This window comes from Musa acuminata, chromosome BXJ1-1 (genome assembly GCF_036884655.1).
Source record: "Musa acuminata AAA Group cultivar baxijiao chromosome BXJ1-1, Cavendish_Baxijiao_AAA, whole genome shotgun sequence".
Taxonomy (NCBI): Eukaryota; Viridiplantae; Streptophyta; class Magnoliopsida; order Zingiberales; family Musaceae; genus Musa; species Musa acuminata.
The window spans coordinates 11,362,502-11,375,877 of NC_088327.1; the positions used below are offsets into that span (position 1 = coordinate 11,362,502).

The window sequence follows — 13,376 nt, forward strand, 5'->3', positions numbered from 1 at the left end:
CATCGGATTTGAAGTTTATAATTTTATTCTTTCGAAACATGTGAGTTTCAAAAAGTATAAGGGTAAGAGAGACCCAGCTTATGAGTTATTAGTTCTCATATTCCTTAATCAATTTGGGATTAAATGATCTTATTAATTAGAATAATATATCTTTTAATAGTGTATATAATAAATAAATTATTTCATGAGATCGAGATGGGAAATTTTTTCCAATTGGAGACTTTTTGATGCGTAAAAGTTGAGTTGGATGTCTGTCAAATTCGTTATCAGTAAAGATGGTGGGAAACAATTGCATACAGTTCACATGTTCAAAATCTAACTTCATAAAAGAACTCGTATAAATCATAAAAGTATTTTAAAGTTCGATGGAGAATTTGTTTATATTTGTTTAGGCTTAGGGATGAGACCAATTTTCCAGGTTGCGCCAAAAAACCTATACGATTCCTAGGGCAGTCTACCCGATTGTTCTACCTGCCAGGAGACTGGCAATGGGGACGGTCTTCGGGGACCCATGCCTTGGGTAGTCCTATCAATACGCAGGGGTCTTGGTAGGAAAAGCATGTTCATCACTTCTGAGCAATAATTATTCCACGCCTTAATTTTCACTCAAAACTATTAGAGAAGTAACGTGGGTGGCACGTGCGGAGACGTGTTCGTGTAAGACTTCCCGGGGAAAATTATGTTTTCCATAATAATGATAAATAAAACCAACCCCTGCGATGATGAGCAAATTTAGGAGGGCATAGAGACGTGAAAGACATTAATTCTCTCCCCATTAAACTTTACTAGGGCAAGATGGAGGCCGAGGCCACCTCTTCCACCGCTCCGGCGAGGCTGAGGTGCCCCCGCGTGCAGGCCACGGACGAGGACCAGGTCCGCGTGAAGCGGCGGGCCCTCGAGGTGGTACTCGAGAACTGCAAGAGAGCGATGGAATTGTTGGAGAACGCGGCCCCTGATTGCGATCCCAACGACGAGGGCGAAGCACGGGAGGCGGCGGTAGCGGCTGGTGAGGTGGAGGGATCGCCACCGCGATCTCAATCTGCAGCAGATCCCGATGCCAATGCCTATGCCTATGCCTATGCCTATGCCGATGATGATGAGGTACGGGTGGACCTGTTCGGATTCTTACTGGCTTTTGATTGGATCCTGTTTATAAATCATAGTTGTTGAGATGGACGATCGAATAGGGGAATGCTGGTGTAATCTTAGCTGTTTAGATTGTAAATTTTGCACAATGATGGCGAAATTTCTTTTTCATTTTGTGTTGAATGTCTAATCACTTCTTTTGTATATAGGAATGATGTCAATTTATTGTTCGTCATCGTGCTTGCACTTACTGCTGCAGTGGGTTACCGTTCGTTAGATTTGTGTGTCCACTGACGAATATAAAGTTGGGATTCATACAAAATAACACTGGAGAATTTGGAGCTTGTCGATCAAAGTTCATAAGTTTTAGGCGACTTTGCTAATTTAACTGACTTGTTATGAGGGAAACGTGCACAAGCATGTTCATCTTCTTTGTATATGGCCAATCTATTAATTTTGAAATGGGATCATTTCTATAGTCCTGTCGAAGGCATTGCTTGAACTTTAAAAGCCAAGAGCACAAAATCAGCTTTTAATCTTCTGTGGTTCTTTGTTGATGCTTGCTCTGCAACTTGGGATGTTACATAAACATTAGGTTTTTTTTTTTCCCAAGAGAAAAACATGAGATATCTTAGACCATTTTGTTCTTTACATGTCCTCGATGCTCATATATAATGGTGACAGAATGATGTCACAGTCTGTTTACTTATAGAGGTAGACTTTTTTATATAATCTTATTTGATCCACAAAAGCTTGTGTTATCTAGTTAGTTTTATTTTAGATGGGTATTTGTATATCAGTTTGATGCCATGTTTGCATGATTACATGCCTACACACCATTGATCCCTTATTTTGTTGGTTAATTTGATAAATTCAACTCTTCGGTGGTTTGCAAAATCACCCACCATGAAAAGTTACATGATTCCCTTTTCTGATGCCGAATAAATGATAATAAGGTGTTACAAACTTTAAATGTGTGCCGTTTATCTAATATATGGAGAAACAACTATGCAACTATGACAAGACAACTTTGTAATTTGATGATTTGTTAGTATGTGCTTTGCAGGTGCCAGTTTGTAGTACATTGTATCTTTATGTGATCTTATGTTCTTTGCCAATGTGTTGTGTTAACAATTTTTTGGCAGTAATCAATGTACAGTTGGGAAAAATAAAAATAAATTCCCACGGGTATGGTGAATGTCTAAGTATTGACTCATCTTTCATACCATATGTATGATGCAAGTTATGTGCTCTTATAATGATAGTGTTCTTTATTGTTTCATCATTTTTGTCTATGAAAAAGAATGCTGGGATGAATCCATCACCCTATTTTGCCAAAGTGCAAGAACATGAATTTGTGAGATACCAGTAAAGGAACTTTATTGATTACTGTCACTGATAAAAAATATTGTTACTGCATCAAAGTTTGAATATGAACTTTTAAGGACTCTGAGGGATTATGGCCTTTGTGGTGATTTATTGCTGTCCATGATACCATAATGTTGCTGTTATTTTAAGTGGCACTGGCAATTGAGAGCATGTAGAATGTTCTTAACATGTCACTGTCTGGTGAACAATTGATGTGGCTGTTTTCATTTACTCTGCAGCTTTTGACTGCCAAGTGCAATCTGATAGCTTTATTTTTATAGTGATTTAATGAGTGTAATTTTGGTAGTTTGTCTTTTGTCTTGCAGCTATGTGCACTTCTCAAGTTGAAAGTTGAATCACCAGATTTCCTTGAAAAGCTTGGAAGCATCCAGACATCTATTTGCAATAATGTTCATGGTGAGCTATCTTGTATTGATCTGTGCTTTCAGTGAATTTCTAGCTTATAAGTTTCTACATCTGGCATCCTGAAAGATTCCTCTCCTAAGGGAACAAAATTTATTTTGTTCATGCCAGTACCTATGAATGATGCCAAAAGATATCTTCTCTTTATAGCAGATGATGATTCATCTTGGGATGTGATTACCGCCGCAGACTTGTGGGAAGATAGGCCTGTTGATGGAGGGAACGACTCAGACCAAGATGATTATGTTCTTGTCAGGCAAGAGGACATTGTGGATGGCATAGCATCCTTCATGGCTGCCTACCTACTAGCACTAAAGCAAACTAAAGTACGTAGATTGCCATCTTATAAAAGACTGTCCCCTGCGTATTTGCTTTGCAATATTTGTCTTTTTTTTTCTCTGTTTGTACATCTTCGTGTTATGAAAAAGCATGATTTTAAGATCATGTGTGGAAAATTTTTGTATATAATTACTTAGCTAAAACTTCTTATGAATGCATATACAGTTGCGTAAATTGGAAATGTTGTGGCCATGGTTAGTCTAATTTGTCCATTGTGGATGCTTTAATCTTTCTTGATTTTGTCAAAGTAATTGTCTTAACTCTTTGCCTGTTTATTCATTGCTAGGATTTTATTTTGCAGGAATTAACTCCAAATCAGCTTCAAGATGGTGAGCTATTTGAAATGTGCATTTCTCTCTGTATGGACTACAAGAGGGTAATAAACCATTGCTTATGATGCTTGTTGTCTCTTCTTGTGGATCTTCAGCCCTATGCAAAACATTTTCTGGAAAGAAGAAGAAGAGTAAACTTCAGAAGGCATGGGATGGAAGCAAAGTCATTTACAATGTTGCTTCTTGGGGTGCAACTGCTATTGGGTAGGTGGCTTCTTTTTTGCAACTATTTGAAGGTTCGAGTCACTGCTTTAATAACACTTACTATATGAGTAGTTTCTTAGTAACCTTGCTTTGAAACCATAAATTCCATCGTTTGAATAGACGTGCTCTTTTACCTGGAAAGCTGGTATCAGTTGCATTTGCCTCTCTGCCCATTGTAAATGGTTCACAAACATATGTTCCTAGCTCTGTGGGGTAAAAGCATATGCTCTCATTGGTCTTTTTAGATCATGATATTGCAAAGAAAAATGTTGAAATATAGCATAGAATCATTTTGTCCAGGACAGCTGTATATTATTATTAAGCGAATCTTTCCTTTTTCTTGGAAAAATAATTATCCATTGGTATTGGTGATAGTGGTTATCTTTGGGAAATCAGCTGATGTCTTGCTCCATTCTCTGTTGATTGTTTCAGCTTTTTGGTGCTTATTTCCAAATATTAACTTCTATTTTCTAAAAGCTTGAAGCTTACCTATTTTGATGTGTGCTCGTAGGAGAATACACTTTCAATGAGTAGTTGTTCGGAGAAAATTATAGATGGTGTGGGTAGTTTCTATTTGGCTATAGCTAAAGCATCCACACCATTGATGTAAAAGTTTTTGGAAGATGAGTCTGACTGCCTCATTTAGTGCAACCCATTTAGGAGATGGGTGGGATTGAAATGTGGAGGTATGTGGCATTCTTAAAACACCACCTCAATTTTCTGGGTGAGATGGGTGGGACTGAAATGTGAATGTATGTGTCAGTATCAAACCACTACCTTAATTCTCTATAAGCAGCTTCATATAGAATTCTTTTTCTCTAATATATTGTCTTATTAAAATGTTGACATTTAAGAAGCTTTGTAGGAGAGGGTGGCCTTATTATGCAAATTGTTTTAAGTTATCACCATGTTTTTCCTTTTTCAACGTAGTTAAAACACAAAATACTCTATTTGGTAATTTGTTGCAACCTTTGGTGGAGTTCACTTGTATTAATAATGTACTGCATTTTCTTTTATGAACAAAGTCACATTAACATTTTCTCTTTGCTTTATGCTAATTGCTAATTGTTTCTATTCACCTTTCAGGATATACCAGAATCCAGCAATAATCAGGGCAGCATCTGTAGCCTTCTGGTCCTCTTGTCGCGTTATATCAAAGTTGTTTTGATGACTCTACCTGAATGATGTGCCATTGGAAGAACATAAAAGAGTAGGCTTTTTTGTGGGCATCAAACAAGCTAAAAATTCTTAATACTGTGTAATTAGTGACTTGAAAGAAGATCTCCTCCTGCAAGAAGGGAGGCCATTTCTCCAGATTTATGACATTGTAAATATGGATATAAACTAGTTAGTTGTCTATTCACATTGCAGCTCAATGTACATATTTCCCTTGATTGATCATCAAGATTAGCAACTTGCATTACGATCATCTTACACTTCCATGTTACCTCTCTGTGCTGCTACATACTCGAGAGTCCCATATGCTCCTCATGTTCTACTCATCTTCATCTTGCCTAGTTTTCTACCCACCCGAGCCCACACGGATGAGTGCGTTGTGGGCTTCGACGATGACGAAGACATCTCCTCCAACGCCCTGTGCAACCCATCCATGTCCCGTCGGAGCTCGGAGTGCTTGGCTTTCATGTTCTCCAACTCAAAACTAAGTTTATTGACCTCCTCCGCTGCCACCGAACCCTCCTGCGAGCACTGGGTACGTGGATCTCTCTGGAGGAGGAGCCGCTGCTTCGTAGGAATCATGGAATGTGCTCCTTCGATCCAGGAGCCAGCAATGGAGTCGGTCATCGTGACCTGCTTCGAGAAGAGCAGTTGGATGGCGAATCGGATCGGGAGGCGCTCGTTCTTCACTGCGTGCGCGCAGGCGTCGACGGAGAGCTTCCGGCAGTCCATCACCTGGCAGAGCCGCATGCGTTCGTGGGCGGCGAGCGCTGGATGAACCTGCTTCATGATCGGGTTCGATGGCATGAGATGTCTGATTCAAGAACAGCCATCAGAGTTCGAGCTATTACCTTGAGGTATGAATCAACTGCTCTGTAGAGATCATCGTCACAGGTCCTCGCCGATTCCGGCAATGCTCGAGCCAACACCTTGAACTTGGCCAGCGGCAGGTTCCTGTCCGTTGACACTTCTGCTAGGTAACCATCCAGGAGCTCGGCCACCTTCGCCTTCGAGCTGGTCCGGATGGGACCGGAGCAAACTCCATATCCATGCTTCTCTGAGACTGACATCTCTGTTCTCTCTTGATCCACGAAATGCTCCACTAATCTTTGCATCAGATCGATATCGTACAACGCCTCGCTCTCGTGATCGGAAGGAAGGAGCAGGTCAGGCAGGTTGGCCTGCTCCAGATGCATTCCGACGCGCTTCTCCAGCTCCATGATCGCTGCAGGTTCCACCTGCAACGTTTTCGCCGTTCGAAGAAGCTGGAGCAGAAAGGTACAAGGGACGCAATTCTTGGTAGCAGGAATCATGGCGACTAGGCTCTCGACAATGAGCCGTCGATCTCGACTTTGAGCATTTGGATTGCCATCAGCATCAGTTGTTGCTCTTTTGCAGAGGTCAGGGAGGCAAGTTGAAGCGTAGTTCATGATCGCTGCGCCGATCAAGTCCGACCTCATGCCTTTAAGTTCCATGGCGGTCACGACCTTCGCAAAGTGATCATCTCTCAGCGTCGATACGTCTTCGAACCACCAGTGTGTGGGAGCTTGCAGAAGATCGCTTCTTGGGCTTCTCTCCTCAGAGCTGCTGCTCCACGTTGAGCTGCTTCTCTTCATCTCCTTCGGCCTGGCACAAGCTTTCCATGCGATGGACTCGCTGCACCGCCGCACTATCTGCAGGTTCTCAGCCCATGGAGACAGGCTCTCGCAGCTCTTGAGGACCGCAACCGCGTTCTTCCAGGACGAGAACACCACGTAGCTGAGGAAAGCTTCTGTCTTCACCGCCAAGTTCCCCTCCTGCAGGTCCTCCGTCATGTCCAAGTACTCCAACGCGCACCGTAGGCCGGCGATGTTCGAAGGCGTCAGATCGATGGCGAAGCCGTAGCAGAACTTTGCAGCCAGCATGAACGCGTCAGGGCCACCGGGGATGTCATCAAGCTCGATCATTCTCAACTCCGAGCCTCCTGAAGAATCCTCTATGATCCCTTTCACCGTTCCGCTCCTCGAGACCATAGGATTCTTGAAATGAAAACAAGAAGCACAGTGCAACTCAAGATCTTGAGGAGAAACAAAACAGTAGGTTTGTGTGAAGCATCACAAACCTGATGCAGATGGAAATTGGTGCCTCCCACCCTAATAAGCAGATCGCTGGGGGTGTCATCGGTGACATACCTGAAGCTGCAATACATTAGCTTTCCTGCCATCACGGAAAACAGTATGCTTATGAGGTAGGAATACATACCAGGAGTCATCTATTAGAAAGAATCCATCCATCTTGAGATCATCAACCTCGTCGCAGTCGAAGGATTCTTCATAGGAAGCTCTGTCTTCACTGCATGACTCAACTTTGGGATCCCACATTGTAAATGTGCAAAGGAATTGCACCAGTATAGGAAATATGGAACTAGAAAGAAACTAGTTTGATTAAAGGACATGAAGCACTTGCAGCTGTTTGTGATAGGAAATGAGTTCCAAGCAATCTGGTATTCATCTTAGTAGCTGTGAGATGCAGTTGATGAAACTGTAGAGCAACTAAACACAAGGATCACATGCTGTGGAGGCAAACGCAGTTATGATGCTGGGGAGGAAGAAGACATCGGAGCAGATGCAGAGGAAGAGTGAGGAGGACAGAATTAATTGTAGATTTCTGGGTCCATATTAATATAAGGGAATTAGGAAACAATCACATGGGCTGTAGCTGTAGGGTCGTCATATCTCATGACCTCACAGGCTGCAGGATCATGGGATGCTTCTGATCCCTCTCTTCTTGCACTTAATGTTTCACTTGTTGTATTTGTTTGGAGGAAGGCTTGATGATATATATGCTGTCATCCACTGTAGGATCATTGTTTGTTTCTGCTGCAGACCAGTCTCTTTCTCATGCTATATCCAGTCTGCAACCAATCATTTGCTGGCATATATGGTGAATGAACAAGGTATTTCTTCTCTCTCTTCCCTCCATCCATCTCACACTTGATCCATAATGCAAGAGCACAACACCCTTGGATACCGATTGATCAAGGGATCTGCCATGAATGGTGGCACTGTGAGAAGGGTGCAGCCCAGCCCATGCATTGCAACTTGGTCAGACAGAGATGCTCTGCCCAAAGGATGGCGACTCATGTTTCCTCCAAGTGGGCACCGTCATCCCCACCAAAGCATGGGCTGCAAATAATGGGATACACTGCCAAGTTTGATTGGTTTGCAGACACATTCCCATTGTGTGGATCAACAGTTCAATCTCACTCGACATACGGTAAGTACCCTCAGTCCCTGTCTAAGATTCCAGTAATGACCTTCGAACAAAGAAACAGAATTCATCATCTGGAAAGAGGAAGAGCATTACAGTAAGAGAGATCAATGTGATTTCTCTTTCAACTTTGGCGAGGATCAGAGAATCCAACCATGAGATGGGCTCCAAGTTCAAGAGACAGCTATTTTACTGCTGCTCGAATCTTTGACAGATAAAAACAAGATGGATATGCAAGTCTACTGATCCGACACTAAATTATTCACCCTGATCTTGACCTGAAGCAGCAGCTGCTTGTCATCTCACGTGTTATACATGGAAAATTAGGATTGACCTACTCATCAGGAAGAGCATCGAGCAAGTTTGCTCTGTTTCGGGTTCTTACCACGACTCTGTGATCTCATGCATTTACACTACTTTTTCTATTCTTGTCTATGGAGTACCTCATTCTGTGATCTCAAATACATTACACTACATGTCATGCAAAATGGAATCCGAGCCACTGACACCAATGAGCTGCTGCAACGAGACCTAAAAGCAATGGAGTAATGAAGCGTGGTCTGACACCATGCGGTTCATGAGCCTTACACTCCATGTGATCCAGCTGAAACGAAGTAAACTGGAACAAGAGGGAAGGAGGGTTGACTTTCTAGGAACGAGTGCAGCATGCTCACTTATCACATGATCCCTGGTTATCAATCAGAGATAGTTTTCCACCATTTCTAACAGTTCCAGATGTTGTGTATTCTTAACGCAGTTGAAGAAGAAGAAAGAAGTAGTAGAAAAGTCGAAACAGAGCTGAGGTATTATTATTCCATGAGGAGGATGAAGAAGAAAGCATCTTTTTTTGGCAGTTTCAGATTTTAATGTGCTGCTTTGACCTTGCTATTGTAACTCATGTGGATTCTTGAAGCAAGCAATCGTGCTAAAGGAAGGATCTGGACGACAATCTTGGAGTGTGCACACATCTTTTAAACCACCTTCTGATCAAAATGCCAGTAATTTATGAGTTGCCTGCCACAGAACTAAGATGTGGAGGGTTTGACCTTTTGCCCATGTGTGTGTGAAGAGCATCAACAAAGGGAACTTGGAATTAGGCTTTCCAGCATTGAAGGCAAGAGGACGAAGTACACCCTCATCTGTTCACCACAATAGTTTTAGAAGAAAAGAATAGAATAGAAGATAAAAGAACAATTATTAAAGAAGCCGAAGAAATGAAAAATACTTTAATATATGTTTCCTCTTCTATTTATACAAATTAGGAGAAAGAATTTTCCTCAACAAAATAAAGGATTTTCCTCAACAGAATAAAGAGATTTCCTTATATAGTTGGAAAAATCTTATATTTTAAGATCGCTGCTATTGTTACGATTGCTGTTGCTATGAGAGCACAGGCGTTCTCTTCGTTCTCCTTAAGTCCACCGACTGATGAGGAAAATGAGGATTGGCCATGGAACCTCTTAGAAATATAGCTGCAGCGGCGTTGGTGGTTGGCCGAAGACAAGGGCGAAGCTGCGCTTTTCTCAATGACGTTGGTCAACAATTATTGAAGAAGCTTTATTGAAGAAGTGAAGAAACTTTATTGAATAAATGAAAAATGCTTCGTACATTAATATGTTCTCCTATTTATACAAATTAGGAGAAATGATTTCTCTCAACAAATAGAGGATTTTCCTCGACACAATAAAAATTTCCGGGAAAATCTTATCATCTATCAACTCTTGCGTCATATTGCATCTTCTACCCGATCACCGTTTGAAGGTGAGCGGATTAGCCACACTTGCAGTGGACTTCACGTTCTTGAGCTGCTTCCGTGGATGGCTTCTGCAGCTTGTATCTCCTCGTCTCGCCCAGGACTCGCGCGGTCCAGTTGGAGAAGAAGGCCTCGTCGTGTCCCAACTGCTGGTTCTTGAGGAAGGAGAAGCACGAGGTGGTGAGGCCGGGAGGGCATGGCTCGCCGTGGGGGTCGTTCCATGCGCCCTGGTGCCGCATTCCGGACCAGTCGGCCAACCAGCGGTACACGTACTGGCCAACTCCCGCGAGCTCCAGCCACCCCTTGGGGAAGAACTCCATCACGCTGCTGTTCTTGTCCATGAAGAACATGTTGGTCAGCTGGGCTCCGTGTGGCGTCGCCAGGATGTCTGTTCCGCTCATCAGCTTCACCTGGATCGATCAAGACAATGATAGGTGAAGCTGTTCTCTAGTTAACGCGATAACCGGAAGATGCGAGAGAACAGATGCCAACCTGATCGCAGAAGGTTAGATTGTTTGGGTTGGCAACCTTGAGCCTGCAACCTTCCACCTTCCTGCATTCCCTCCGAAAGATGTGGATCACGGCGTCGTCATCCTTGAACGACCTCGCACCCACCCTCAGCAGCAGCGTGAGCCTTATGGCCTTGAGATCATCTTCTTCCCTGGTGATGTTACAGTAAGCTCGAGCATTGCACCTCAGCAAGTCGTAGAGCTTCTCCTTCCTCTCCCTACCCATGGTTCCTTGGTTATGGCGGAACACCACCGCCTGCTCGAAGCAGCTCGGTCCCTCGTCGCTCTTGCGGAACTGCTCGATCTCCATGCTCGGACCGAAGGTGGCCTCCATCAAGGTCCGAATCCACGGGATCTTTAGGTTTCTTCTTATCTCCCCTTGCTGGTACAGCACCCACCTGGCCGGCATGACGCAGGCCTTCCTCTCGTGCCATGCTACGAAGGGCGCCAACGCTGATATCCCATGGAATATGTTATCGTAGCTGTAGTAGGTGTCCGACACGAAGGTCAGCCCTGAAAGCAGCTTGGCGTTCGGCGGAAGAGCTTCCGCTGGTGCCAAAGCATACGAATTCATGGTGCCGTTGGAAGCGCTACCACCACCCAAGCACAGCAGCTTGCCGTCCATCTCCTTCGATGGGAAGTAGAGGTATTCAGCCTCGCCTTTCTCCTTGGTGTCATTTACGGAGCTCATGAACCAAGTGTTGCCTACCATGGCGGTCTCGGCGAATCGAAGGTCCTTGAGGGGGAGGAACGTGACATTGCCCCGTGGCTCGTCTGTCGACCTCTGACTCAGCTCGAGCTCGCCGATTAGGTTATGAACATGGTGAGCCAGCAGTGGCCATGCGGAGTAGGAGGAGGGGAACGTGAAGGGAGCCGTCGATGTTCTGATCACAGTCTGGATCTGGAGAAGGGTGAGGAAGACGCAGAAGAGGGTGATGAGTAGGTTGATGTAGAATCTGTATGAGTGGTTACAGGAGCGAGGGAAGCTCCTTTGCTTGGAGAAAGATCTGCGGAGGACGTGATCATGAGATGAAGGAGAAGGCATCATGGACGAGCAGAGTTCTCCCCAAATACTAGAACGTACAGAATGGAGACCAAAGATGCAGATTTACCTCTCTCTATATATGGTGTGAGCAACGACGGATTCGGGGTTGACATCGCTCGTCTCTTTAAGATTCCGTCTTGGATTGTGTGGCCACTGCTGACTTGTAATTACTGCGAGGCCAAACGAAGCAAAGGCCACATTGAGATCCTTTGGAATCAAGCAGTCAACCAATGACTTGGAATCACGTCCAACTTCCACGAGCCCATCCCCATCCACGAGAGCTAACGGTGCAACATTAACCACATCTCCTCCAATGTGAGCCGCAATTTAAGTCAACCGGATCGGGGAATGGATTTTGACTTTTTCTAGAAAGGAGCACGACGATTCCTTGGAAAGGAAAAAGAGGCGAGGAGAAAGAAAGAAGCACAATGAACTCACTCACTTGCGGAATGAGCAATGTTGATCCAATGCATTGGCCTTTGTATCCTTCAATATTAACTGGTATTGTGTAGATATATTTGATTAAAATATAGAGTAAGATCAAGAGGGACAAACGCAAGATTTGAATTCATGACTTACTTTTGATTGAGTCAAAAGAAAAGAAAAAGATTCTGTATCTCAATATACAAGAAAAATAATTTAAAAAAGGAAAAGGACTTAATATATTTATATGCAATGGTATCTTTTTTTTTATATATGTTGAATTTTCTAGAGAAAAAAATAAAATTCAAACATAACCAACAGATAAGGAAAAATCTTGATGGAGTCTTCATCCTCAATTACCATCCAAAATAAAATTTAATTTTTTTGATATTATTGTTATTTTGGATCAATCAAAATTCGACACACGATGTCGAATCATCCTAACAATAGAAGCATGGTTGGTTGGGAGCTGAATCCATGTTTATGAGGTGTTAGAGTTTGAATTAACTTAGTGACAATGTGGAGCACACCCCATTCCTCTTCTATTTATACAGATTAGGAGAGAAGATTTTCCTCAACAGAATAGAGATTTCCTCATATAATTAGGAAAATCTTATCTGCTATGAATGAGCACCACAATTATTTTGCTTTTGGAGTTTGGAGAGATCCAAGATTAGTTGGGTTTTGTTATAATACAGATTCTAGAGAATCGTTGACTTGTACTTATATTTAACACAGATCCAAATGGGATTATAGATGTTTCAGAATGCAAATTAGATGTGTTGGCAAGCGTTATGGGATTCAAACAATCTTGATTGGTGGTTTGAATCTTGACACCTTCACTACAGGATTTCTCATATGTACAAGAAAGATAAAGGCTTTGGCTCTGAATAATTAAGAACACATGAGGCCAAGCACTGAAGAGAGGGAAGAACTAAGCAACCATAAGTAGTTGATGAACTACTACTTCTTGCTAGACTGTACATCAATTACCATGGAAGGAGATCAGGAAGACAAGGTGGTGTCCACTACTCGAGTGTTAGTGAGTTGTTGAGTGGTGTGGCAAAATTGCACTAGAGTTGTTGGTATGGATGAAATGTGTATTAGGTAAATATGCATGACATGACAGTGCACTTAAGCAAGTCCAAAGGAGCATCTGAGACTTATGATTGGAAATGATGTGCTGGCACTACTGTAGCAGCAGAAGAAAACCTTGTGACTGATTAAAAGCTTCTGCTAATGGCCTTAATGTTGGATACAGCCTTGCTTCCTTCATTTATGTCTTGCTTGTCATTATCCAAGCTATAATGCAGGGCATAAAATGCAGTAAGGGAGTTACCACACTGCACAGAAAGTTCATTTCTGTCCTGTTGCGTAGTATGGTAGCTCTATCATATTTCCATTCCAGGGGAAGAAATAGGACAGATACATCAACTCATCAGTTTTGGTTTCCTGGATTGATACTTTTT

The 13,376-nt window shown here is 42.9% G+C and overlaps 3 protein-coding genes across 6 annotated transcripts; 1 reads left to right on the top strand and 2 right to left on the bottom strand.

The window, feature by feature from the left end:
• Positions 1-495: 495 nt before the first annotated feature.
• Positions 496-5,186, top strand: LOC135673356 (uncharacterized). Of its 4 annotated transcripts, none has more exons than XM_065182251.1 (6): positions 496-1,101; positions 2,781-2,871; positions 3,028-3,203; positions 3,503-3,545; positions 3,644-3,752; positions 4,839-5,186. In XM_065182251.1, exons 1-6 carry the CDS (start codon positions 796-798, stop codon positions 4,918-4,920), a joined length of 807 nt encoding a protein of 268 aa, XP_065038323.1. In that variant the 5' UTR covers positions 496-795; the 3' UTR covers positions 4,921-5,186. The 4 variants fall into 4 exon arrangements, with proteins under 4 accessions (XP_065038323.1, XP_065038337.1, XP_065038332.1 ...); XM_065182265.1 differs by having other exon boundaries at positions 685-1,101; positions 3,518-3,545; XM_065182260.1 differs by having other exon boundaries at positions 685-1,101; positions 3,031-3,203.
• On the bottom strand, positions 5,119-7,603 carry LOC103995091 (root phototropism protein 3-like). Its single transcript, XM_009415602.3, has 4 exons — positions 7,170-7,603; positions 7,030-7,099; positions 5,780-6,946; positions 5,119-5,708 (listed from the first exon to the last, which is right to left on the bottom strand). Exons 1-4 carry the CDS (start codon positions 7,286-7,288, stop codon positions 5,241-5,243), a joined length of 1,824 nt encoding a protein of 607 aa, XP_009413877.3. The 5' UTR covers positions 7,289-7,603; the 3' UTR covers positions 5,119-5,240.
• Positions 7,604-9,839: 2,236 nt separating this feature from the next.
• On the bottom strand, positions 9,840-11,510 carry LOC135680613 (uncharacterized). The gene is made up of 2 exons (XM_065194657.1): positions 10,423-11,510; positions 9,840-10,340 (listed from the first exon to the last, which is right to left on the bottom strand). Exons 1-2 carry the CDS (start codon positions 11,485-11,487, stop codon positions 9,948-9,950), a joined length of 1,458 nt encoding a protein of 485 aa, XP_065050729.1. The 5' UTR covers positions 11,488-11,510; the 3' UTR covers positions 9,840-9,947.
• Between the last annotated feature and the right edge of the window lie 1,866 nt (positions 11,511-13,376).

Coding starts and splice junctions, on each gene's coding strand:
- LOC103995091 (XM_009415602.3), bottom strand. CDS start 7,288: ATGTGGGATCCCAAAGTTGAGTCATGCAGTGAAGACAGAGCTTCCTAT. Junction 7,100..7,169: donor TTTCTAATAGATGACTCCTG/GTATGTATTCCT, acceptor TTGCAGCTTCAG/GTATGTCACCGATGACACCC. Junction 6,947..7,029: donor CCAATTTCCATCTGCATCAG/GTTTGTGATGCT, acceptor TTTCATTTCAAG/AATCCTATGGTCTCGAGGAG.
- LOC135673356 (XM_065182251.1), top strand. CDS start 796: ATGGAGGCCGAGGCCACCTCTTCCACCGCTCCGGCGAGGCTGAGGTGC. Junction 3,204..3,502: donor TAGCACTAAAGCAAACTAAA/GTACGTAGATTG, acceptor ATTCATTGCTAG/GATTTTATTTTGCAGGAATT. Junction 3,753..4,838: donor TGGGGTGCAACTGCTATTGG/GTAGGTGGCTTC, acceptor TTCACCTTTCAG/GATATACCAGAATCCAGCAA.
- LOC135680613 (XM_065194657.1), bottom strand. CDS start 11,487: ATGATGCCTTCTCCTTCATCTCATGATCACGTCCTCCGCAGATCTTTC. Junction 10,341..10,422: donor ATCTAACCTTCTGCGATCAG/GTTGGCATCTGT, acceptor TGATCGATCCAG/GTGAAGCTGATGAGCGGAAC.